At 52.2% G+C, this 26977-nt stretch overlaps 1 protein-coding gene across 1 annotated transcript in view; it reads left to right on the plus strand.

Moving 5' to 3' along the window:
* Positions 1-8505: 8505 nt before the first annotated feature.
* PAX5 (paired box 5) overlaps positions 8506-26977 on the plus strand; it is a 186859-nt gene continuing 168387 nt past the window's right edge. Inside the window, exons 1-2 of the mRNA XM_055302426.1 lie at positions 8506-8578; positions 21959-22124. Of these exons, the coding sequence (XP_055158401.1) occupies positions 8533-8578; positions 21959-22124 (212 nt within the window). The 5' untranslated portion in view covers positions 8506-8532. The remainder of the gene's footprint in view (positions 8579-21958; positions 22125-26977) is intronic.

The following is a 26977-nucleotide window of genomic DNA, read 5'->3' on the forward strand; positions in this document are numbered from 1 at the left end:
GGACACACTGGGGATGGTTTGCAAATAGACGTGCTGGTATTTTGGGAATGGGGTACTGTGATCCTGACAAGCTCCAGATTCTCAGTGTTTGGGTAGGTGGAGACCTGGTGAAGGAGGCAGGAATGAGTGAATCCCAGAGGTTCAGTCCTTGCCCCAGAAAAGCTTTTAAGCCAGTGCTTCCCAATGGATGGTTCAGGTACCTTTTGCATCTGACATCCCTGAGGAAGTTATTAAACATTTGAGTTCCATGCACTGTCCCATACCCCAGAGTTAGGGCCCAGGGATCTGCATGCAATTCTTACATTGAAGTTTAGAAATTAGTGTTATTAACAAACAGAATGATACTTGCCCCAGAGGTGGAGCCCTGCCCAAGGGAGTTCATAGCCTGGGAGGAGTGGTGAGGACTGGACACAAATGCTCTATTGCCAGTGCACAGGGAAACAGGAAAGGGAGAACTCAGGGAAGGGTGTCCCATTGATGGAGGATTTACTAAGATTGCAAGAGGAACATTCCAGGCTGCAATTTCTTTGTTTTTTTATTTTCCCCCAAGCCGGAGGGTTTTTGTTTTTTTTTTTTTATGAACTTTGTAATAACTTCGTAAATTTCCCAGGTCAACGTTGATACAAATTGAGCTTTCTTGTGTATCTCTCCTTTGGTCCAATGGCCTTTCCCTTACCTCTACCTTTCTACTCACTCCTCTAGTGATACATGCAGCTACTACTCTGGCCATCCTAAGGGAGGCTGGAGAGGCAAGAGCTTGCCCACCGTACCAATCCTCCTTCCTTTGCCCCACACCCCGAATCACTGGAAACTTCGTCCCTCAGAAGCCTTTGCATTTCCCCCATCCAAGCCCTTGGTCAACTCTATTCCTGGCTTCTTGTTGATATATTGGTATCCAGGAGTCTCATCTGCAAAACAGGAATATTGCTCTCCCCATCCTTATTATCTAGCAAAGTCCTACTCATCCCTCAGGGCTCATCTAGGTCCCTCTCCCAAAGAGGTCTCCTCTGACCTCCTCCCCTCCACCATTCCAGAGTCTGGCTTCTGTGGCACCCTGTCTGTTCTCCCACAGCCCCCTCTGTTTACCCCCATCCTCACACTTTTGTGGTCCAAGGAGAGATCTGTCTCCCATCCGGACAGGGTCGGGGCTCAAGCAACCCTGGCTTCTGACACAGGGTTGAACACTCTTTCCCAAGGGCGACTGTGAGGGTCACGTGCAGCACTGTGCTATGTGCACTCACTGAGGGTTTCTCTGCAAATGTTTCTTGCCCCATCTCCCTGACACCTGTGACAGCAGAGGGCACTTGGCTGGCCCACTAGGCCGAGTGGACAGGCCCCCGTACCTCAGGCATCAGATACCCCCACCGGGTCCAGAGAAAGAATGGAAGGCTCTGTACTTGGAGCATGTGCCCTTCCGGCCCAGATATCTGCTCCCCTCCCCCAGACCAGCTGGGCAACAGCTTTCGCCTGGGTGGCCAGAAGGGCTTTAGGGACTGAGCTTTCCTCTGTCCCTCGAAGCTGCCCCTCCTGGCACAACCCGGGCATCCGGCCTGCACTGAGGGCCTCAGAGGAAATGGAGGAACCAAGTGCTCGCGACACAGGGGCAGGCTTTGGTGAAAGGAGCCCGGACAAAACCCAGCTCTGAGCTTAATTAAAAAGAGTGCTTAATCCCTCCCCCAACAAATGCAGATCTCCCACAAAGGCGAACAGGAATGCCAGCGGCCAGGAAGACCGGCAGCCTTATAAACTAGCGCTTCGGGCAGTGCAGGGCAGCTCCGCTAGGATCTGATACAATGACTATTGTCAAGGAGGGCTGTTTTTCCATGTTTTTGTATCCTTTTCTTCGCATCTTCTTTTGCTACCTAATTTCATGCATCAGAGGTCAAAAGACAAAAGGTCAGTCCTGGTGTAGAGGCAGCAAACTCCCCACCACCAGGAACGTGTGTCCAAAGGAGCGCTTTGAGGCACCGCCTGTGGACCCCGGCAGGTTTTCATCTCTGCCTAATTCTCTTGTGTCACTTCATGGGGTCCACGAGTCTACGTGCAAATTGCATGAGAAATGAGACACCAACTGCTGTACCAAACTAGAAAAATCGCCCCCCTTTCAATTTACCAAACTATTTCCATCTCCTACCTTGTCTGTAAGAATTTGTGCCTCACAAGAAGCCCATCTGGAGCTCTTAGCTTCCCTATCCACAGAACCTTATATATACCTATCAACGTATACTGTAAATAAAGAATGTGAATAGATATTCCTTAAATTGTTTTTCTGGGAGAATTTATAAAGATCTCTCCAAAACATTACCAACGCTTGTCCTAAAAATTGCTTTCATTGAAATTTTAGCAGCACTTTTAGGATGAATAATTTGGTACGATTCTTTTAGTATGAATTTAATATGAATATTTTGTTCTGGATCTCCAATTTTTTCAATTTCCCATTTTGGATTCTTAAGTAGTAGTGTATTGCTAGTTTCCTTGTGAGATAGGTAGACACTTAAGTCATTCTAAGAAAAATACAGTATCATGATTTCTCATTAGAAATATTTTCATGATTTAGGGGGAAAATGACTTTGTAGTTCTGTGTTCATAACCTCCTCATTCCATCTTGGTATGCCAAATGGCTTTCATCTGATTGAAAATAAATTAGGGGACTGCTCTAATTTTTCTTTTTGTAGACAATTTCTTAGTCAATTGGCATTCAGCGTCTGAGGTCTGGCCCCCACCTCCAGGACAAAGTAAAGGAGAAGTTAAACACTTTGGGAAGAGTCCCTGGTCACCAGACACTAGGGCTGGCTGCAGGGCTCACCTCAATGGCCCTCTGGACCCAAGCCCAGCCAGCTCCTCTTTTGCATCTCCCTCTGGGCTGGCTCCTGGAGGAAGCCACCACAGCAGATAGCTGGTCAAGTTGCTAAAATAGGCAATCAGCAGGAAATCTGGAAGATTTTTAGAGCTCAGTTTTATTTCAGGCATATTCTCAAACCCTGTAGTGTCCCCCTCCCCCCCGCCCTTAATTTCCCCTCAAAAGAAAAAAATAAAATAAAATAAAAAAGCAGTGCACAACCTGCCAGGAGACTGAGATATTCACTTGGCGATTTGCAAGGTCACACAACAGGCTCCGGGGAAGGCGCTCCAACCCTGCTGTGATCCTCTGCCCTAGCTCTGAAGTTATTACAGAAAAACGGCGAATGAAGTAAGTGAGAACATTGAAGGGCCTACTTACGGGAGCGCTTCCGTTTCACACTCTGATCTACGCCCCAAAACTAAAAGAATCGTTTAACCTGTGCACGCACTCAAAATCGCTTGTGAAGTAGGCTCTTTTATGTTCCAATGTTCCATGGAATCAAATTATATCACATTAAAATGTTATTAGTTTAAAACATATTAAATAGAATATAAGTCTGGGCCGGCGCATGAATATTTAAAGCTCACATTAGGCGGAGAACTATCGGAAGAAGGGGTGGGAGTGCTGACGGTTCATCGTATAAATATTGGTGGAAATAAAACGTCCTACGTATAAACTTTCTTTAGCAAATTAAGATTTTTTATTATTTACAAATTATGGCATTGTTAAATTTAAAAGGAAATATAAGAAGAAAGAAACGGATTTAGACTTGTTCTCAATGTTAAGCGAGCAGTGCCAGGAAATCTTCTCCATGCCCCGTTTTGAATTCTTAGGTAGTAGGGGATTGCTGGGAAGTGTAGGCAAATTTTAAATGCAACCGACTGCCTGTTTTCCATAGTCACATTTTGCGAATGTAACTCCAAGAGAGTAAATTTTACCTCAAAATTCTCCAACAACTGCCTTCAGACCTCGTCTCTGTGCATATGTATACGGCGTACACTTGACGTCTGCCATGTGTACCTGTGCCCTGGAACCCAAGAGTGGAACTGAATTTAATTACTGGATTGGGTTGCAATGAACCCATGCAAACGACCCAGGTCTGCCCTCTTTGCGGCGGCTCTCAATAACACTTTTAATTAAAGCAAGAAAAGCAGTAAAGTAAGACAACAATAGCAATAACCCACCATGAGCACCAGGTTCCCCGAACGAACACGGCCCCATCGTGTTTTTCCAGCGCTACCCGAGTATTTCTGGGTGGCGAGCCGCTGGCACATGATGCTACCAGCAGCCAGACCTCGAAGCCCTTTATACGCAGAGGACCCCACTGACAGCAGAAATGGGCGTTTTGACCCAAACCATTCCGCGGCCCCTTTCTGCCACCCGCGCAGCTAGAAAACTTGCGGCGGCGACTGGCCTGCGTTACGCGCTCTTTGCGCTCTGCGCCCCGGGAGTTGCCAGCGGAGAAGCGCCCCCGTCCACCCGAGCGTCGCCCCTAGGCAAGCCCCAGGCTTATACCGCGAGGGACCTAACTCGCCGCGCCTCGGCGTCCACCCTCAACCCTGACACCATCCAGGCCAAGCAAACGAAGCAGGGCGGGGCTGGGCATTAGGGGCGCCGCCTGCGGAAGGTGCCGAGCCACGTGCGCGCTGCCAGGACCCCGAATCCTGCAAGTCCAGCTGCGGCCTCAGCTGCTCCCAGAACTGAGCCCCCGGCGATAGGGCGGGGCCTCCTCCTCCAGCCTGGACGTCGGCTCCCACCCACCCACAGCGCAGGCCCCAGCCCCGAGCCCCAGGGTCGGAGTCGTTCCCCGCGGCTTCTCCCAGGGCTCGCGCAGAGCGAGGCCCAGCGGCGGACCCCGCTGGTCCAACCTTTGCTGGATTCCGGGCTGGGGATCTCGGGGGGCCCTGGGTCGGAACCGAGCCCCAGTCCCGGCTCCACCTGCCCTGGAGCCCTCGGGCGTTTCCTGGCCGAGGGGAAGAGCCCGAGCTAGGCTCCTCCGCTCCCGACGTCGGGCTCCCCCTCCCTAGACCGCAGCGTCTCAGCTAGAGGGAAGCTCGCAGCGTGCCTAGGCCAACCCCTTCTGCGACTCTTTTATTTTCCTGTCACTCTCTGTTCTCGGTTTCTGCTTTCTCCCTCTTACAGAATACCAGAGCGCGCGGGGGCCGGAGAAGCGTCCACACCAGCCCCTTTCCTAGGCCTCCAATCTGCCCTTCCCCACAGCCTCGTCTGTCCCTCGACATCTTCCTGCCTCTCTAGCTTCTCCCCGCATTCCCCTGCCGGGTTAGCCAGCCTCCCTCCGCCTCTCTACGTTTGCCTCTCCCTTTCTTCCTGGTGTAGCATTAAACAAATCCAGGGGGGTCGAGGTTGGAGAAATTCCGGCAACGTGCACAGAAAGAATGCCTTATTCTGTCCTTGTAACCTCTGCGGTCACTACAGTTTGGCCTCCCCTTGAGGTGGTGCCAGCGCGGGTACCGCCGTGCAGGCCGCAGCTGCCGAGGCGCCGGCTCGCTCTCTCTTGCTCTCTAGCTGTGTATGCGTATGTTCGAGTGTGCACTTTTGTGTCTGTGGTTGCAAACCAGGGCAGGCTCTCCAAACCGAAAGCTGAGCAGAGTTGGGTGTCTAGGATTCTAGGTCTGCGGGCAAGTGAGATGGGGGACTTTTCCGGGGGTCCCGACGCCGATCTGCGCCTAGACTCCACGCGTCCCCAGCCCCCTGCCAAATCTCCCTAGGGCCGAAGCAAGGATTCCGTGTCGTCCGAAGAGGTTGTCCACTTGCTCGGCGGCGGGGATCCGCCCCTCGGTCCAACGCGGCTGGAGTCCGGGAGGTCCGAAGCAAGCTGGCCAGGCGCCGGGGGAGCTCGACCGGCACAAGGGAACGGCGACTGGGTCTGGGTACCCCGCGGAGGGGGAGGGGGTCTCTGTGAATTCTGAGCCTGGCACTGGCGCCGCGCGACCCGCAGGGCTGTGACTAGGGGCGGGCGCCCCCTCGGGAACGCACGTTTGTTTCGCGTTGGTCTGGAGCGCGCAGAGCAGGGCGCGGCGGCGCTGGGGTCAGGTATTTCGGAGCCCGTGAACCCATCATTTCTGATGCCTGGCCTAACCCTCTGCCCTTCTTGGGTTCAGACAGGAACGGAGTCGTGCCTGGTGTCTCCTCCCCCATCCCAAAGCCCCACAAAGCCAAAATACACACGCAAAACTCACCAAAGCATCTCACCAACACAACAACTGAAGCCAACACACGAAAACATAAACCAAAATAACCCCAAAAAACAAAACAAAACAAAAACCCTCTCCAAACGCTCGGCTTGTACAAACAAAATAAAAATCGAAGACAACAAAACACATACAAACACAAAATTCACCTAACGCAAAACACGCAGACAACATCCACTAATACAAAAATCAAAACACATCAAAACACCGCGTAGAAGCAACAGCCTTCCAAACGACCCAACAAAAGACAACCTCCAAGGACAAAACACAAAAAAATTAAAACCCACAAGACGGAAAACAAAAGCCACCAAAAAAAAAAAAAAAAAAAAAAAAAAAAGACCAAGGCTCCTAGAGCAAAACCCTGTGAAATGAAATCCACGAAAAAAAAAAAAACTACACACAACCCCCCCCCAAAACAAAAGACTCTCTCACAGATGTTGAAAAGAATATTCACAGGAAAAAAACAAAAACAAAACAACCCCTCTAAATAGAAAACAACCCCAACAACTCCCGCCCCCAGCCTGGGGTGAAATGTCAATTCCGGGAGGGCTTTTGATCTGCAGGCGCGGGCAGGCCGCTCCTCGGCGGCTCCGCCACCCCGCGCGGGCCGGGCGGGAGGGCGGGGAGCGGGGAGCAGGGACCGGGGCTGGACGGCGGGAGGAAGAGTGCAGCGCTCCGACAGGGCCAAAAATCAAATCGCCGGGGCAGGGACCCGGACTCGAAGGCTGCGAGAAGGAGGCGGCGCAGGGGGACTGCGCAGATTACTTGGTGGTTGGTGGGGGGTGGGGGGGCCGCCGGGGAATCCACAGCCACGTTTCCGATTGTGGCGAAATCGGCTCAGTGGATAAGAGATGTCCGGTTCCCGCCAGCCTCCCCCCACCCCCCCTTTCTCGGGCTCCGGGCTCTCCCCCCTAGATTGCGGCCCAGCCTCCTGACCACCCCCTCCAAAAAACAAACAACACTCTCGCTGAGGACGATTCACTTTCCGAAACTGCCATTGTCCGGAGGGCCAAGAGTCCTCCCTGCAGAGCGCTCCCCCCCACCCCGCCCTGGAGAACCTTGCCCCTGCGACCACCCCACAGCGGGGCCCCACAGACATCCAGTGGCCAAGCCTTGCAGCTGGACTCGGGACTGGGGGGGGGAGGGTTTGGGCAAGGGAGTGAAGTTTTAAGCCCGGGCCGAAGAGAGCGGGCTGGACATGCCACACCACTGCCAGGTCTCTCTCGGGCTGATTTCCCCTCTGGAAGCAAGTCCTGGGGGCCCGGGCACGCAGCAACGCCTCCGTGGCTTGAGGGCAAAGGGATTTCATTTATGGGCCGGGGTAAGGTGTCCAGGACTCCCGCCAACCTCCAGAACCTCCTGAGATGGTTCTTCTCAGACCCAGCGCCCAAAGTGAAGGCCCGGATTCTATCTCCAGCATTTCACATGTGCTTCGGGCCAGAATGGGACATGGCGTGGGACGGAGCTCTGGGACCAGGAGGCTGAGTGGGGACCTGGGGGCTTTAGGGTTCTGGCACTACCCTAAAGTAAGGGACCCGGCAATGGTGTTAGAGCTGCAAGTGGGGGTGGGGGTGGGGTGGCTGGGAGCTCTGGGGGCGGGCGCCGCCCTAGGGGTCAATCTGAGGAATCTGGAACGCCCCCCTCTCTGCCGGGCGACACTACTTGCCTTGGCACCCCCCTTCAAAAACACCTGCCTGGCAGGGTGGGTTAATTAAAAAAAAAAAAAAAAGAACCCGGCCTGCACCCGCCTACGCGGCGGGGGCTTGCACCCAGAGGGGTCACCCGCCTGGCGCACCCCGCACCGGGCCGGGACCCCGAGACGCGGGGATTCGTAGAAGGTGCGGCCACTCGAAGCCAGGGCTTCCCCGCCTGCCTTCGGTCCGCACCTTCCCGTGGGCGCGCGGGCTAGCGCCCGGCTCTGTTTAAAGCCTTCCTTCCCTCCCCCCAACTCCCTATAAAAGTCCAGGGCGGCGCGGCAGCGGCACTGCTGCTCTCCCGGCCTCCGCGCGGCTCCGGCCCGGCCCGGCCCGCCCCGTCTGGGCAGCTGAGCAGGCCCGGCCGCACAGCGCGGACCCCTTGCCCTGCTCCGGCCCGCAGCGCGGGGCGGCACGCTGGGGGCGCGGCGTGTCTGGGGACATCTTGTGATGTTGGCGAGAACAGGACATGATCTCACATGGCGAGAAGCTCTTTAGTTCCTTAATCATTTCACGGTGCCTTCGGACGCTTTTTTTCCACCTAAAACGTTTAGTTTCAGCTCAGTGATCAGCTACCCCAGCTCGGCGGGGGAGCGGAAGGCTTGAATTATTCCGACCTGTGAGCGGCCCCTGGCACCAAAAAAAAAAAAAAGAGAGAGAGAGAGAGAGAGAGAGAGAAAGAAAAAAAAGGAAGAAAGAAAAGAAAAGAAAAAAGAAAGAAAAAGACGCACACAAAAAAGTGGAAACTTTTTCCCTCGTCCACTTCAAGTTCTGAAAAATCAAAATGGATTTAGAGAAAAATTACCCAACTCCTCGGAGCGGCAGGACAGGTAGGACTGCGATTCGGGTGCCAGGCTCCAGGCGTGCTACTTCCAGGACCCAGCCAGCTCTGGTCCTCAAGCACGTCGGCCCTGGGGGAGGGAGGGAGCCGCATTTTCTCAGGAATTGACTGCGTGTCTGTCTGCGGTGAGTTTGTATGTCTTTTCACCAATTTGTTCACACACTTCTGCAACAGCCCAAGTGTCTATGAGTTTGTGTTTTTCTCTGTTTCTGAACGCTTATATGGGTGACTATCTGGAGGTCTGAAAGTTCATTTGGGTCTGCGTGTTTACATAGGCGCTCAGAGTGTGCATGAGTGACACTGAGTTTATAAGTCCCTGTGTATGTATTTTCAAAATGTGTGTGACCAAGGATTTATGTGCCTGTGTGTATGTGTATCCTTATATTCATGAGTGTGTTAGTGCATGTTTCTTAGTTGGTATTTCTGAGTACTGTACTCTGCGTATCCAAAATGTGTGTCTGTGAGTGGAGTATATGTAATTTGGGTAAGTGTCTGAGTGTATATCTACTCTGCGTTCACCAGTCGTATTCCAGTGCTTTTGGAGTTGAGAAGGAGGTTGTTACACTGACCCCTCCATTTTTGGAAGTCAACAGTTGTTCACTGTGTACATGCCAATGTACACAAAAGTGCCTGCCTCTAGGCTCAGAGGTGGATCCAGCGCTCTGGTGGGTCTGTTGGGCTAAGCCTGTTAATAGGCTCAGGTCACATTCTGTTGGGAGAACCAGGAGTGGACGTGTGATTTCAGGGGGTGCAGTCCCTCAATGAGTGGTGCACACTGTTTCACTCTGGGCACTGCTGAGTGTACCATTTGTATAAAATCATCTCCTGTGGCAGGCACAACCTTAGCAGGTGAGGGCAGGCAACCTTTGGGCCACTTGTGACATTTCTAGGGACCTCCAGCCTGCCTTCACTTTCACCTAGACAAGACTAAGACTTTGACAATGGTGTGTGTGTGTGTGTGTGTGTGTGTGTGTGTGTCCTGTGTTGCTTGGGTTTTATCTTGTGGGTGCTGCTCCAATGAAGGAGAGCACAAGTAGATGGACATGTGTGCCTAGCATTCAACTCTGGTGCCTGTATGCACACAGTCCTTCCTGGCACAGGCCCCAGTGTGCCACCCACAGGCCCAGGCAGTAGGTAGTAGAGTGTGTTTATATCTAAGAGGAGGTGGCAGGCAGCAGGAGGCCTCAGTTTGTCCTGAGATTAAAGCTGGGTATAGGAGACTCTTTTACTCATTAGGCCAAGTGTACTAGCCTCCCCCAAACACACTGGCCTTGCTGGCAAGAATTATTCCACTTCTCTTATCCCTGTAGATCTTTGAGGCCTTACCTCCACCCCCAACCTTAAATACAGGTCAAAAAGCAGAGAGAGAGGGGTGGACTTAAACTGCAAGCCCAGGACAATTCCCTGGGCGTAGGTAGATTTCCAGAATTGTAATAAGTGAGGGCAGAAATCTAAGAGGTGGGGAATTAAAAAGGATTCCTGGGCGAAGGTGCAAGAAAGGGAACCTGGAAACCGTCTCTGCTCCATCCCACCTTCTCTCCCTGCCTTGGGTCCCTTGGTAGCTGGGACTCCTAGAGTTGCCCTTCCCAGAAAGAGGACTAGGTGTTGTGTGTGTGTTGGGAATGGGTCAGAGGCACGTGAAGGTCTGGGGGAGTGTCTGCGTGGCTGGCACGGCTGCCTCTCCCTACGAGCTGTCTACCAAGAATGTAATTCAGGGCGGTCGATGGGCTCTTTGATTAGTTCAATCGCCTGAATAATCGTTTAATCAATAAAGCATTTCATTCCTCAGTAAGGCTGACCTGGGTGGGGCTGGGGGTCCTAGTCTGGCCGCAGTTTAAAAATCTAGAGAGCCACGCCCCCTCTTCTCCTTTGGGCTGGGGTAAGGGCCGCCTGCCTTGCAGAGGGCAGACCTCTCAGGTGACACTTCCTCCTGTCTGCACCTGCCTAGATCCTAGCTGGGGAAGGAGGAGAGAGCTGAAAAGCTGGCGGGGGGGGGGGCGTTAGGGGGGGACGGACATCCATGTCTGGTTTCAGGGGTTTTGTCTGGACTTTTCCCATCTCCCAACTTCAAGGCCTTTAATGGGCCACTTGACCTCCTTTTCCTTCCTTCAGAACTGTGTTCCATTCTCTCTCATGACCTCAGTTTCCCCATCTGTACAATGGGGAAGGAGTGTATATACTCTTTTAGCTCTAAGCCCAAGATCAGGTAAGGTCAGCCTTGAGCACAGAACCACTTAAAGATCCTCCTGTCTAGCCTCTTCATTGGGGTACCAAAAAAGGAAAAACTGATGTCCAGAAAGGGGCAAGGACTTGTCTGACATCATATAGCAAGAGGTATGGAGGGAGTAGGACTGGAAGGTGACTTCTCTACCCTTAGACCTCTCATTCTTGCCAAGAGAGGAGATAGAGCTCCATCTGTCAAGGTCCCCCTTGGAGAAAAATGACTATTGGCCAAGCTGGCTTAAGGAGTCCAGGGCCAGGAAGGCTAGGAGAGGCCGAACACTGTCTGAGCATCAGCATCCAGTCTCCCAGCATCCAGAATGAGCATGTTGGAATAACAGTCCCCCCTAACCATGGATCTTTATCTTTCAGAACGTTGGGAGGCCTCATCTCAGGGGTTCTTCTCCCCATTAGATATATAGGGAAGCTGAGCCCTAGGAGAAAGGGCCTTTAGCCTGAAATCTTTGGGAGAGAAAAAGGTAGTGCCAGAGCGCCTGTCCTGCAGGGCGCATTGGTGGTGATAGCAAACCCTGACAAAGGCAGTTTACATGGTTTTTGAAAATTTTGGTAAATTCCACCTACTTCAACAATGCCTACAGGAAGACCCTGATCCAGCTGCAGGAATGACACAATCCACTCTGCCCAACTATCTGCGTAACCTGGGTCAGTTGCTCTCTCTCTTTGATACTTTTTTAAATGAGGGTCGGAGAGGGAGCACCTGGATGGCTCAGTCAAAAGAGCATGCGATTCTTGATCTTGGAGTTGTGAGTGGAAGCCTCCATGTTGGGTATAGAGATACTAAACAAAACCAAACCTTAAAAAAACAAAATAAAATGAAGGTTACAGAGAGAGGACCTACCAAGTTAGGGCTGAGATGGGAGCAGCATCTCTAACTCTCCCAAATTGAGCAACTAATCTGAGCCCCGTAAGCCTTGCTTTGCCTGAAGCAAGAGCAGGGATGTGGGCTGGAAGAGTCGATTTCAGGGCCCTAGAGCCCTACAGCAGCCTCAACCCCCCTCCCCAGAGGCCCCTGGCTGTACAGTAGGGGGTGACCCTGCGGAGAGAAAGGGGAGACAGGGAGGGAGCCTGTTCTGAGTGAAGGCAGGTTGCTGGCTCAAGATCAAGGTGGACATGTTCCTCTGCAGGTATTTTGGGTTCTCAATAATTCTCAATGGGCTTTCTTTCAATAGCAAAACTTTCAAAGACATTTCTACTTCTGTAAATTGAGTTTCTTCCCGGATAATTTCCTTTCCCAATCTCCGCCTCCAGCGCTTAGCACAGGGGACCCTGCCCAAAGTTGTGTGGTTGGGGGAACGTAACCCCCAACTGTTAACACACAGCGAGGTCCGACAGGATTCAGTGCCAGGGCTTTGAGACCAGAAAGTCTCACTGACTTGTGGCTGGTGAGCCCTCGGAGGAGGCAAGGCTGTGGCTCAGAAGCCCAGCTCTGTCATAGAATCGCTGTGTCATCTTGGGCTAGTTGTGTAACTTCTTGGGTCGCCGTTTGGTAGCCTGTAAGGTTGGGCTAGGTGGCCAGGTTGTCAGGTCTGGTGGCGCCTCTTGGCATTAGAAGTTCCCGGAAGACAGCCCGCTTGGAGGCGGTGAATAACCCTACCCAAAGGGAAACTTCCTCTGTCCTGGGCACCTGTCGCCCCACAAATTAGACAGCCCAACACCGTCCTGAAGCTGCACACTCTCTGTGTGAAATGGGAATCCAAGCTGTTCCTGCTCGGTTAATATCTGTGGTTGCATCCCATCCCGGCAGTACTCAGTATTCTGTCCCTGCCGCACAGGTATTGGGAGAAAAACTGGTTTGTACCGGCATACCCTATCTAACTGGATTGTTTGATTTGGGAGCATACACCCCCTCACTCCACCCCAAAACTCCCTGCTAATCCCAAGAGTGGCTCTGGAGAGGCCCTTCTGAGAAAGAAGTTCCCAGCCCACAGCCTTGCCTCTACTTTAGGCTTTCTATGTGACCTTGGACAAAGCCTTCCTCGCCTCAGGTTAGGCATCTGTAAAATGGGGGAAAACATAGCCTCGGGGTCCTTTAGGCTCTAAGACTTTAGAATTTGAGTTTCTAAGCCTGAACTCAATGAGTAGGGCTGGAGGTGGAGGTCCCACTGGCTGCATCCCTCAGGGAGTCCCCAGACTCCCGCTTCTCCAGGAACGCTGAGCCACTACATCGAATTCTAGTCACTTTTTATCCACCGCTCACCTTGGGGGTGGAGAGAATGTGAGAACTTTAACTCATCCAGGTTCCTCTAGGCTTTTGCGTTCTTCCTGCTTCAAGGCAGAGGTAGGGTTGAGGGAGTGGAGGAAGGACTTGGAGGTTTCCCTCTATCCCCCAGGATCCAGACCTGCGGGGTTCCAGACAAAGGAGAGAATGCAGCCACTCCACCCCAGTGCACATTACAGCCTTCTGGGCCCCCAGAGGCCCGCCTGGGGCCGTTTAACGCAGCTGTGCCCTGGAGGGGGTGGGGACGGTGTCAGCACCGGAAACTTATCTACCGGTCAGGGGCAGCTGGGTCTGGGACAGTAACAGGAGGTGAGACTGAGGGCTGACCCCAATGTAGGGTGTGAGAAATGGGGTAGAGGTAGAGAGAAGGGAGACTGAGGCAGAGAATGAACTAAGAGCCTTCTCAGGGTCAACCTGGGCTGTCTTCCTTATAAGCTCAGATCTGGAGAAGCCATCTCAGAGCCCTTCCTCTTTTTTTTTTTTTTTTTTTTTGTGGACTTATGTTTACTATTAGAGGATCATTACTTGTGAATTAGAAATAGTGGGTCTTTGGACCACTTGCAGGAGCTGCGGGCACAGGAGTCACAGTAGTCTTCAGTGACTTTGCCCCCTGAGTGTAGGATAGTTGTCACAGGCTTCCTTTTCAAAGTATATTCCTTTGATTGTGGTCCCAGGGCTCACACCGCTGAGAAACTGAGACTTGCTGGACCAAACTCTGCCCTTCTGGATCTGGAGAGTCTGCTAGAAATCCACCCATCTTGTCTTAAAAGCAACAGGAACTTCCCTGGAAGAGGGAAGGTGGGGTTTTCTTGACAGCAGCCTGGTAGCATGGCTGGATAGATAGTTGCAGGTAGAACTCGCCTGCCTACCTGCCGGCTTCAGAAACGCTCATTAGCACTGGACTAACGCGACTGGCTTCGTTTAGTTCCCAAGAAGCCTTGCGTCAGATGCAGAATTACCCCTGGAAACAGAAGCCTTCAGTTGTGCATCACTAGCCCCCAAAGCATCTGGCAACTCCTGGTCTGAGACTGGAAAGAGAGACTCTGGGCCCAGTGCTTGAACAACCTGGTCCAAAGCCACAATTTGTTTCCTCGCCCAGGAGCACCCTGATTACAGACTTTTAAAGGAGTGTGAGATTTCTCTCCCCTTAAGGTCTCTGCCTTTCTGTTAGCGCAGAATTGAGATCCCCTGAGGGTAAAATCGAGGAAGGGGGTTGGACGAAGAGGCGACAGCAGCGGCTTAGTAGGCGCTTGACAAAACTGCGAAATTTTTCCTCTGGAAGGAGCTTCCGTGAAAGTCTAGGTAAGCCGACTCCACCCATTTCACAGATGAGGAAACTGAGGTCGGAGTAGGGCAGATGTGCGCACGTTACGAGTCCGTCGCGAATCTGGCGGTGCTCAGACTGGACGCTGGATCTCTCCTGCGCTCCTATTCTCCTCCAACATCCGCGTGTATGTTTTCAGGAGACGCTCTTCCACCGTCACCCTTCACCTCCTCACCCCCACTCTGGCTGCCCCCAGTCCCTCAGGGTGTCCCAGGGTCCCGACGCTGTGGCAGGGAGGTCAGGCTCCCGCCGGATCTGCGAAGGGACTCTCCAGGCCCCGTGTGGATCCCCCGCCCCCTCCCCCCACCCGCGCTCCACTAGGCCTTCGCCCCGCGCGTTTGTCAATGAACGTGGCGCCGCCGCCTGGGCCCCGCCCCCCATTCTCTCCTATTGCCCAGGTACCCGCTAATCAGGCGGAGCCCGCCGGTGGCTCAGCCAATGGGGCGGTGTCTCGGGCCAGGGCCGGCTGCCGCAGCTCTGATTGGCTTGATGGAGCGTGATTGGCAGGTCAGCCCCCGCCCCGCCCCCGCCCGGAGGGAGGCTGAGCCCCGGGCGGCGCTGTCCACACGCAGCGGGTCCTGAAAGCGGCTTCGGGGCGGCGCGGTGGCGCACTGTGCGCGCCGAGCAGGCGGAGGGCTAGCGCCGGCGGCGGCGGCGGCGGCGGCGGCGGCGGCGGCGCGGGCAGCCGAAGCCGACAGCGGCTGCATCTCAGCACCGGCGGTCCCGGCGGCCTTGGTGGAGGGGACCTTCCGTTATCGCTGTCCCTCGCTACACGCCGGGGGGCAGGCGCGGCGGCCGTCCCGGAAGAGGCAACTGAAAAACAGTGGAGCCAGACCCCTGAGAGAGGGCAGGGGGGCTCGAGGAGTTGGTGCGCGTGAGGCAGAGACTCAGACGCGGAGGAGGTCGCCGCGGTGGTCCCCCTTCTCGGTCCCAGCGATGGGGCATCCTCGGGGGCCCGGGGAACTTTGACGGCGGAGGGTCCGGCGGTGGAGCGCTGCGAGCGCCTTGGGGACTCGGGAGTCACGGCCCCAACGTCAGTGGCGGAAGCGTCTCCGAGCCCGCGGGGGCCCCAGCGCCGCCAGAGAGGAAGTTCTGTGCAACTTCGTCCGAGACGTCGGATTGCCGGGTGCAGAGAGGCTGGGGCTGCAACTCCGAGCCCCAGAGACTCAGAGAGGCAGGGGAAGGATCCAGCAGAGCCGAGGAGTCGAGGAGAGACTCCAGAGGCGGCGAGCGAGGCCGCGGAACCAGCCTGGCAGCCCCCGGGCCTCGCTGCCCGCGGACTGAAGCCAAGGGCCGTGCGTCCCGCAGGCCTCCTCAGAGCCGCTCCTGCGGGAGGCCGGGGCCCCTGCGCTATGCCCCCGCAGCTGCCGGTTCCCTGGCCGCAGCTACTCCGGCTCCGGCCCGCAGCCGCTGCCTGAGACAGCCCCGGAGGAGAGGCACCGGGAGTTGGGCGCTCCGCTCCCGGCCGGACCGCCCCAGCGCCGTTTCCCGCCTGCAGACGCAGCTCTCGGCGATCTCCGGCGCAGCGGCTCGGAGAGAGGCCCCGAAGCTCCAGCGGCGCTGTCGGAGCCCCGATCGCACAGTACCCGGCCTGGCGGCGCGGCTCCCTCGCCGCGCTGGGCAGCCCCTTGGCGCCGGGAGGCGGCGGCGTGGGCCGGCCTGCAGTCTGGAGCGCCCCGATGGAAATACACTGTAAGCACGACCCGTTTGCATCCATGCATAGTAAGTAGGCGGCGAGCTCGCTTCTCTCACTCTCCGGCCGGGACGGGGTGGGGTGTGCCGGACCGCGGGACAGGAACCAGGCCCGGGAGGGCTCAGGACTCCCGTAGCAGCGCAGTCAAGTTGGCAAAGTGAAGTGCTCCCAGGCAGGGCATGTGGAACTACGCGCCCGGTTCCCCGGCCGGAGCACCTGCCACGGGGAATCCCGCCTCCAGCAACCGGGTAGTATAGGCTTCCAGCTGCAGCCTCTCAGGGCTCCCGCAGCAACATCTCTGCCTGTCGGGAGAATCCTGGCTCGGACCTGAAGAGGGCTCTAGGACTGGCTAGTCGGAGGGCAGGAAGTTGTAGGGAGAGGTCAGTCTTGAGTCTCAGCGCCCCACACCCCTGCCCCGGTGCCGCCTTTTGCAGCCCTGGGGCTGATGAGGACTGAAGCTTGGAGGGAAATTGGGGCCCCAGCCATGCCTGTGTGCTTGTATGTGTGGAGGAAGAGGCCGAGAGGTAAGCGAGGACACCAAGTCCAGAGCTCTAAAGGCGTTCTGGAGTTGAGTAGTGGGATTTGAAAAAATTAACTCAGTGGCAGCCCCTCAGCTGAGCTTAGAAGCTGCCAATTTAAATAGCGAGACCCTTAAAGACACTATCAAGTCCTTCTCTTCAGGACACTTGCCACATGATAGCTTCTCCCCTTAAAAAAAAAAAATCAAGAAGTCAGTTCATCATAACAGGCGTCGCCAACACCCCCCACCCCTTCTGAAAGCCACGGGTGTGTAGGAGACTGGAAGGGTCATTTTGGGCGCCAGGCAAGGCGGACTGGGCTGCCTGACCCGCCAGGATCTGCCGGTTCACCCTTTAGCACAGCCTCCTGTGAGATGAGCGCTCCTCTCACGGTGAGTTAACGCCGGATTAGATTCGGAGATTTCAAGGAAATTCCAAGTGGAACGAATCGTGTTTCCCTTCTGCACGCTGTAGAGCTGGGCCGGAGCAAGGCGCCAGGCTTTGGCGGCATCCAGCCGGGTGCCCAGCTCGGGTCCCCACGGGCGGGCGGCAGGTCAGGGAGTTGCTCCCGGACGGGGAGCTTACCCCAAGCCAGGTTCCCCTCAGACAGCCCAGGCTCCTGCTTACCCAGCCGTGAGTCCCCTATTTAACAAAGGCAGCCTAGACCCGGCTGGAGAGAAGGCAAGCTTCCCGGGCGAGCGAATTGCCGGTTTCTGCCCCGGAGGGCGGAGTGGCCTGGCAAGCCGGGAAATGCTGATCTAAGCCGCCGGGCTGGTTGCGGGCAGGTCACTTTCTCTTTGTGTCAATTTCGCGAATACAAGGTAATCCGCCAAAGCAGTGGGGAGATTTGCGCAGAGAAGCCACTTGCACCGGTCCTACCCCAAACGATTCCTCACCATTTGGGGCCTGTGCCAAAACGGTTTCCAGTCCATGGTGACCCCAGCGCCCCGGCAGCCGTCTCCTGCGCAGACTTGAGCCATACTCCGGGGAGGATCTGCTCTCCAAGAGTGAGCGACAAAACAAACGAGTTGGGGTCAATACCCTGAGAGGTGGGCAAGGCTTTAGCTCAGCCAAGGAGCGACTGGGGGACAAAATGAGGAGGGCTGACCCCTGCATGGTCTCTCTTCGCCAGCCAGAATCCACGTAGCCTCACTGCCTCCTACGCAGATCCTGGAGCCCCGGGTTCGCCGGGCCCTTGGGGAGACAGCATCAGAATCAGTGATCTCCAGGCAGAGCATGAGGGTGGAGAGGGTGGTTCCTTCCAGGGGCCGGTTGGCCAACCGAAAATGCCTGTGTCTCTGTCCCTCCTCGTCCAGGCCTTCTTCTGCCCCCTCCTCGAGAACTGCTCCCTCCTCCCGGTTTCAATCTTCCTGGCAGCATGGTGGGGGCTGGGCCCCAGCCAGCCTAGCTTTCAGAGCTGGCTCCTCTGGAAGCGCCCTTGGTTCTGACGCCTAAAGCTATTTGCTTGTACAATGTAGGCCCACCCTTGGCCCCAGTTTGTTGGTGATTGAGGGGGTGCACAAGTAGATCCTGAGAGATTGTTGGTATAGTAGGGGTTCAGACCAAGTCCCACTTCCTCATCTTCCTTCCTGGCCCTAGTCAGCTTCTTTCCGCCTACTTCCCTGCCCCCACCCTCTTGGAGCAGGACAGCTTCTGGGAGGAGGTGGTGTTGGGGGAGGGGAAGGCACTGCTGGGAAATCAGTGTTCTCCGGCCCTTACCCCCTATTCTAGACTCGTCATTTTCATCAGCACAATGGCCTCCCACCACCCCTGCCTAGTTGTTTCCTTCCCCCAGGTATGGTTTCCAGTTATAAAGCACTTTTATGGCCAGCCTCCTACCTGAGTGTCATCTAAGCCTTCAGCTAAACCCATTTTACAGAGTATGATATTGAAGTCAGAGAGACAAAAAGACTGACAGGAAGTTCACATGGGTAAAGCTGGAGCTGGTTCTTGGGTCTTCCAGGATTCCCTGAAGGGGAGAGGGCGAGACTCAAGATTCCAGAGAGAGGACAGTGGACTGTTCTGAGTAAGCACACACATGTGCAAGGCACTCTCTCTGGTTTACCTCTATCTGTATCCATGACCTGACTGTCCATCTGTGTCAGCGTGTGTCTGTTGGTTTGCGCCCGTTGAGGAAATTTCATCCCTGCTTTTTTCCCTGTGTCCCTGTTTGCATTTCTGAGTGCCTCTTCATTTACCCTCTCCTGTGCTACTAGGAGGAATTTCAAGAACCCTGTGGGATTTTGGAGTAGGGTCTTCCCACTGAGTCAGCAGAGGCCCTCTCCCCACAACCCTTTACCTAGCCATGGTCTTTGGGGTTTGGAGAGGGCCCCTGGTGAGTAATATGCCCTTATCAGGGCCTAGGGAACATCTATGCAGGCCAACCCTCACAGACCAGAGCCACAAAGGCCTCAGGGGGTATCTTCAACCCTCTCCCCCAACCTCGAAACCCTGCATGGTCTGCCCTGTGGGGGTGGGGCTGTGTTTCCCTTGTATCTGTGTGTCAATTTCCTGGTTTTTGCCTTGATTTGTTTGCATCTGTCCCTGTGTCAGGCTCTCCTAAAATTCTACTTGGCCCTGAGAAGGGTAGCTGAGAACCTGCACCTTCATGTGGGATGAACCCTCACCCAGCTGGAGTCTGTAGGAAGTAGAACCTGGACCTTGGGTTCTCTGAGGAGATGCAGGGCTGGAGCTGGGGTACCGAAAAACAAAGATTCCTCTCCAAACAAGTCCTCTGTCTCCCAGATGCCCCTATACTGGGCTTCCTCCATTTTCTCTTCTGGTCTTCTCGCCTGCCACTGTATACCACACTCACCTTTCTTTTCTTTGCCTGTACTAGCCAATGCATTCCTTTCCCCCCTTCTCTGCCTTTCTAACCTGAGGCTTCCCTTCCAGGCTCTCTGTCCTTGCTGTCTATCTGTTTCCACGCTTTGCATCCTTCCCCCTTGCTTTTCCTCTTTACTTTCCCCATCCTGCCTCCTGCTCTCAGGCTTCAGGTTTTACTTCTTTCCAGTCTCAGGGTAAGTGGGAGACATTGCCTTCTCAGACCAGGTAAATTATCTCCCCACCACCCTTGAAATGCTCTATTGGGTAGGACTGTGATTGAGGCGGAGGGCTCAGCCTTTCCAGGGAGTTTGGGAGTCTTTCCAGGAAGTTGAGGGAGACAGGGGGCCAGGTCATCCTGAGTCTGGTGTCAGCTGTAGTTATATGGGTCAGGCCCCGTAGCGTTGTCTTTGTGGTCAAAAGTAGAGGATTTGGGGACCTGCTGTCACCTAGAGTGTCGGATCCTTGGGATTTTTCCATCATGCGAACAATCCCCAAAACTCACATATGTCCTGCAGGACTGCTCTTGGAATTGAAGTCCTCTGAAGGTTGCCACTGTGTTTTGGGCAGAAATGTTAAATTGCCAGTGGTATAGGGAATAAGCAGTTGCAAATGGGTCACACGGCCTGGATAATAGGCTATCCAAAAAGTGTGCTGGATGCTTTTCGCTTCATTTTGGTCCTCTCAGATGAGCTTGTACCAATTTTGAATTTACTTTCTTCGATCCAGCGTGTTCTTTAAAGATCTGTACAATCCCTTTTTATTAGGTGTTCCCAACCCTGGAACAAAGCCTTCCTAAGGCCCTTGACCAGGGGTGGCTCTAATCTTTCTGTTTTAGGTGAACTATGCAGTTTTATTTCTAAGTGCGAAATCCTGTTTGGGATGGTTTTCCTTTTTTCTTATGTTTGGGGTGTTTCAGAACAATCAAACCAATGAAAGCTCATTTCAAAAATCAGAGAGAAATTCAACTAAGAATTAGAATTAAGTACTGTCGTTACCTATAAAATTGTGTTTTTCCTTGAAATCAGCCTGAGCTTGGAAATTTGGGGAAATATTCAATTAGGACCCTCATGGAAAACTTTAGTGAATTGCTTTGGCAGTTTTAAGGAAATAAGTTATGTTATGGGTGTTTTTCCCCTTTTATTTCAGATGTTGTTCATGAACCTAGATATGTAATTGAATGTTTGGGGGGGTGGATAGCTGACATGAGGTGGCTATTTTATGTTTTAGAACTGGAGTGTGTGTGTGTGTGTGTGTGTGTGTGTGTGTGTGAGAGAGAGAGAGAGACAGACAGACAGACAGAGATGTCTGAGATGCCCTAGCTTCCCTGGTATAGTCTAATCCCAGGCAGTTTAGATGCCAGTTTAGATGGAGATTTCGCCATCGTTGGCCTCTGAGCTGCCAGCAGCATTGGTAAATAAATGCTTGGACTTGGATTTTGGCTTTTGACTGTCCTCAGTGATGTCAGCTAGTGGCTGATTAAAGGCTACAAGGTCAATGATGTTGCTATCCTGGATCACTCTGTGTTTACTGGTTTCACTCTTCATTTACTTGAATCCCTGTTTCCCTTCAGATGGACTTTGATGTAAGAGAAGGGAGCTTGTTGGGTGGAGAAGATACTTTCCCTGACTCCTTTTGCTTAAAATCCATCTCAGAGCCCTTGTAAAACCTGGGACTCGGAAGCCTTCTCCAGCTTCTTTATTCTCACCACCGAACCCCCCCCCCAACCTAAAGCTGCTTTTCAATGGCAAAACATTTCAGAAATTCCAGGGAAACTCCTGTATAACAGATCCTGATGGGATAGAGTGGAATGTGATCCTCTGACCCATTTCTTTTGTGTGCTCTGAGAGGGTACAGTGGGCAAGTCTGCATCTCAGCCTCACCTTTTTTGTTTATTTTTTCCCCTTGTTGAGGGATGAGCCACATCTTTTTAAAGAAAGGGTTTTTGTGAAGGCAGTGGTTGGATTTTGTTTCAGTACTGAGCAGACACTATTTAAAAAAATTTTTTTAAGTCCTTAGACCTTGAATCAAATTGCTGACTTTAAATAAACAATTCATTTTTTTCCCCAAGATCTAGGCTTATTGGAGTAGTCCTTTTCACTTTTACAGATATTTGTTAAAAGGAAAAGAGTTTTATTTTTAAAAAAAACTCTTTAAATTAATGTGCTTTAAAACATATATTCTCCCCAGGATCTTCCTTCGACCTCAGCATTATGCTTGTAGTAAGTTGTGTCTCTAGTATAGATTGGGGTCTTTTACATATTCCATTGTTAACAAAAATTACAAGGCGAATGCTAGCAACTAAAGGAAACATAGTGTGGAGATGCTTGTTATCAATAGCCCGATTGACTGGGTGAAGATGGACAAAGGCAAAGGTTAATTTTAAAAAGCAATGAGTTGCTCATAAAGCCTGCATGATCAGACTCTAGGCTCAAGATATCCAGTCTGCGGCCATTTCTGATCAGAGGGGCTCTGGATGCTTGCAACAGCGCTTCTACTACTGTGTGACTGGTTCTAACCACCCTTTCCTTCGCCTTTTGTTTCTGTTTCAGGACATGGAGGAGTGAATCAGCTTGGGGGGGTTTTTGTGAATGGACGGCCACTCCCGGATGTAGTCCGCCAAAGGATAGTGGAACTTGCTCATCAAGGTGTCAGGCCCTGCGACATCTCAAGGCAGCTTCGAGTCAGCCATGGTTGTGTCAGCAAAATTCTTGGCAGGTAAAGGCAGGAGCTGCAGGCTTCCCTTGATTTTTCAGTTAACGACCGAAAACATGACCCAGCAGCTGTCCCATGTGCCCGCGACATATTGAAAATCATGGTAGCACTTCGTTAACATGCATAGTACTTTAGAGTTTGCATAGCCCTTTCAAGGCCGTTCAAAGTAGCCCTGGGAAACCCCTGTTTCAAGTGACACGTGGAATAGGGAGACTCAATCAGGAGGAATGACATGCTTTCTGAAAGCCTGGTAAATTATTCCAAAGGATCCAGGAGTAAGAGGTTCTTGGGAATTTCCCCTACACATCTTAGGTGAGCCCGGGGCCTGAGGAGGGCGGGATGGAAAATCCACAGGTTATAAAATCACATTATCAGGTTCAATGTTTCATTTTAATGTTTTCAAAAAATACATTCCAGTTTTAAGAGTCAGCTGTCATTTTCATCTTTGGGTTATCATCAACCTTATTATGTTGGGCTGTAGTATTTTTCTCCTCTGTTTTGTTTTCTTTGTAGTGACAGGCATCCTAAGTGTATATTAGAGAGAGAGAAAAAAAAAAACCCTCAAACACACACTAACTCTCAGATCTGACATTTGAAAGTTGCCACTTGACCTGTCGATTTGCTGCCAGCAAAATACTAACAATGCCAATTCTCCCAGAGGGCTATATAGCCCAGCCTTTGAGCACTCCTGTTTATTTTCTCGGGAGAGCCTCAGTATGATCCAGGGAAGAATATTTTAAGATGAGGAAACAAATCTACGAGGCCAAGGGACTGACCCGGCTCCAGCCAGCCAGTCAGTACTCGGACTGGCAGGAGGCCTCAAGGACTCTTAGACCATAGGCATCTCACCGTGCCCCAAAGTCAAAGCCACAGGTTTGTTTCTGGGCACGTGAAGTTGTTAGAGGTCCCCCTGGCAGGCAGAGTATTCTCAGGTTGAGTTGTTCCGTGCTTTCTCAGGATTTTTCTCCCTGGGTCCGAAAACAGCCTTGCTCTCATGGCTTGCATGATGATTTGAGAACAGTTGCCTGAGCAGAAAATAAATATTTTGAAGTATGTCAGTGACATTGTGATTTTCTGTGTGCTCTCTCCCTTTCATCTGCTGGAATTTAAAAAATTCTCTTAGATGGAGGGAACAGCAGTTTCTAACCTTGCGGAGCCTTGCTGGAGGCCAAGGGAAGGAGTTTCAAGGCCGGGGAGCTGGTATTCCCTTAGTGGCCGTTGGTCCTTGTGTGTCTCCCCTCTCCCCTGCCCACCCCAGGTGGCCTCAGCCGGGGAGACTCTGGGCTCCACTCCTGTTTATTACTCAGCAGCGAATGAGCCCCAGCCCGAGTTCAGGGAGGAAGGCTGGACATCAGCGTGGTGTTCTTGTTACATGGGGGTTTTAAGCAGGAGGATGAGAGTGAGAATAAAAGAAAAATAGAGAAGAGAGGGAGATGAAGAGAAAAGAGAATGATTGATTAAAAAAAAAGAGAGGCTAGAAGAGAACAGTGAAGACAAGACAGAAGGAGAGAGAGAGAGAGAGAGAGAGAGAGAGGAAAGAAATATTTTAGACTATCTCAGTGTCAGACTTCAATTGCCAAGTGGATCTTAGCTATCTTCTTGGGAAGCCTCTTCATCGCACTGAGGGAGAGAGAGAGAGAAAAAAAGAAGGCCCTTCCTTTGTTTTTGCTGAGACATCGTTGCTCAGCCGACATCTTGCTTGCTATCTGAAATCTTCTCAGGGCGAGATGCCGAGCCCTTCTCCGAGGGGACGTCCAGATGCCCCATCCTCGTGTTCCGGTGCCCGGGAGCCCTCCAGATCGCCCCTGGACGCTGAAGGGGACGAGGACCCTCCCAGGTCCAGCCGGCAGCCTCCCGAGGCCCAGAATAGATTTGTCACTAGGTAGAGTGGCACTCGGAAGTTATGCGCCGCTCCGGTGCCTGGCCGTTTAAGTTGTCAACAATAAATTGGAATTTCATAGCTCATTATTTTCATAACTAAGAACCACAGTGGACAAAATGTCACTCTAATTAGAACTGCCTTTTAAGAAACAAGTTCAGCCCTAAAACAGTGTGACTGGGAATTTCTGAACTGGGGCTGTTCCATCCACCGACTTTTTTTTTTTTTTTGGTCACCGAAGAATTTGATGGGCACACTCGGAGTGACAGATTATAGAGAGTGTGCTGTGTGTGGTGGCCGTGGTTTTCAGAGGCTGCATGACAAGGCAGGCAGAGTCCCTGGGGCAGGCAGAGACCCCATCATCTTGGGAAGGTGGCGGTTTGCCAGGAGTGTGGGCATTCAGTCCGCAGAGCTCGAGGCTCAGGAGGGGCTCGAGAGGCACAGCCTGGTGGCATGTGAGGCCCATTTAAATCCACCCAGAAAGCCTGGCTCTTGTCTTCTTTCACTGGAGCCTGGCTGGGAGGTTCAGGCCGTTTGCAATTGGGTGGCATGTTACACAGTAATAAACACTCAGAGGATTTTAATCCGCAACACGTGCTCTTTAGGTTTTGCAGAGCTTTTTCTTAACCATTCTGCGTTTCTGCCTGCGTCCTGTGAGGCAGGCTGGGCAAACGCCCTCCCCTTATACAAATGGGGTATCAGAGGCCCAGAGAGGCTAAGTGATTTGGCCAAGGTCACACAGCTCATTAGTGTCAGCCACCCTGACTAACACACCCAGCCCTTTACTCCAGCTTTTACTCGGTGTTTTGCACCGAACTACACCGTCTGTTGGCGGCCGCCGTCTGTCTGTTGTGTGGAAGCCAAAATGCTGCATGGCTATTCTGCTGAGATGAAAGAGCGGTTCTTCAGTCTGATTCCTCACTTTATGCAGTTGCCAAATGGGGTCTCCCCTGGGGTGTCAGGGTTGCCTTCTAAGGGCCTGGCTGATGTGTCAGTCAAAAGGCAGACAGAGACGTCCCTTGTCAAGCCACGGCCTGCCGTGGTTGGTGCTGCTCAGGTGAGATGGGTGGAGAGCCCTGGGTGCTGCCACCGCCCGCCAGACAAGGGGGGCGGGCGCTGTGGGGGATGCTCTCCCAGCTGCTGTGCCAACACCGCATTCCCATTCCACTCCTACGTTTTAAGTAGTCGGCACAAGATTGTCTGTGTGTCTGTAACCTCCACCCCAGACAGTGCCTGTCCTCACAGGCCCTCGGTGGCTAGTGAGTGAGTGAATGAATGCAAAGATGCAGGTGAACTGCCTGGTGAACGGTAAAACTTTCTACAGTGGCCAGGGGTCATCATCATCATTATTGTTTCCATTTTCACAGTTTGCCCTAGTGGGAAGAGCACTGGATTCCGAATCAGATCTGAGAGCTGACTTCCTCTAACTTCCAGAAGGGAGTTGGGCAAGTCAGTTATTCTTCTAATCATCAGCTTCCCCTTCCATAAAACCCTGCTGGCCCCTTAGGATTGATGTGAGGATCCAGATAATTTGAGGAAGAGCTCGGTAAACTTTAGAGGACTGTGCCTAAAATAAGGGGTTACTGTGTTGATAGTAACAAATGACTTTTTATCGCAAAATTGGAAGCTGCTGAAATTGCTGTGTGCCTTGATTTGGGTACCTTTCTAAACTTCTGGCAAAGTAAAAATTTCTTGGATCTTAAAGCCTGTTTGTCACTAATAATAGTGTTTCAGTAATTACAGAAAGAAGGAGGATAGGTTGGGTTTTGCCTTATGGTCTCTTCTCAGTGAAAAACAGAATTTCCACTTCTGTATCACTGTTCCCAAATTATTTCATCTGTTTCTAGACTATCCACTAACTTGGCCCTAACTAGATTTGCCCAGGCTGAGAATTTCAGCATCTCTTTAAATGTAACTAGTCATTGTTCTTGGGTGACACTCCCCATTCTTCCCAGAGGAGAATCACCTCTTTCTCTTACCTATTATAAACTCTTGCTAGGTTGAAAAATTACCAGTCATAGGGGTGCCTGTCTGGCTCAATTGGTAGAGTGTGCGACTCTTGATCTCGGGGCTGTGAGTTCCGGCCCCATGTTGGGTGCAGAGTTTACTTGAAAAAAAATTACCAGTCGTTTCTAAAATGTCTCCTTTGCTAGAAAAATTCTCAACAGCAAGATAATCTCCTTTGCAAGAGAAGTCAAGAATTCCTCTGTAAATGTTGAGAGACATCCAGCAAAGGCTCAGATTCAGAAAAGGAATCAAGTAATTTTTTTCCCCTGAAATGATCTTTCACGGCACTCTTCTCCCCGGTCTCGGTTTTACTGTAAAACCCTGACATCCTATTTGTGTTAACGAGGAAGAGCTGATAGCATGGAAATGTCCTTAGAAACAGCGATTTACCTCAGGGGAGGTCCCTGAAAGAGCTGCAGTGACTTGTGGTTGGCTTTTTTTGATTGCTTGGGTTTTTACTTATATGTAACACATATTTCCAGTTAATTCTGGAATGCAACACTCCTTTTAATTTTATACCAGGGTTGTCATATTAATCTTAAGGCAAAAAACCATGTATTTTAGGGGACATTTTCACAGAATGCAGATGGAATCTGCTAGGGGATGTGAGTGCTGGTAAATTAAAGGTACAAGCCAACTTTCTGGGGAAATTTTAGCTCAGGAGGCTGGGCCTCCATCCTGGTTTGGCTAGTGGGTCTTGTGTGACCCTGGACAGGCCGTTTAACCTCTATGGATCTCTGTTTCATGCCTATGGATGGGGACCCATTCATTCATTTTTCATTAATTTGTTCAAAACATCTATGTGCTTTAGAACTGTTGTGCAGATCAAATGGGAAGGACTGACTTGAAAGTTTTCTGTAAACTGTAAAATGGTAGATAAATGTGATAGATTAATTAATGAATTAATGCATAGCATCTGGACCAACACTGTCCTATAGAAATACAACGTGAGCCACGTTTGAAATTTAAA

Source organism: Nyctereutes procyonoides, unplaced genomic scaffold (genome assembly GCF_905146905.1).
Source record: "Nyctereutes procyonoides isolate TBG_1078 unplaced genomic scaffold, NYPRO_anot_genome, whole genome shotgun sequence".
NCBI classification, from domain to species: domain Eukaryota; kingdom Metazoa; phylum Chordata; class Mammalia; order Carnivora; family Canidae; genus Nyctereutes; species Nyctereutes procyonoides.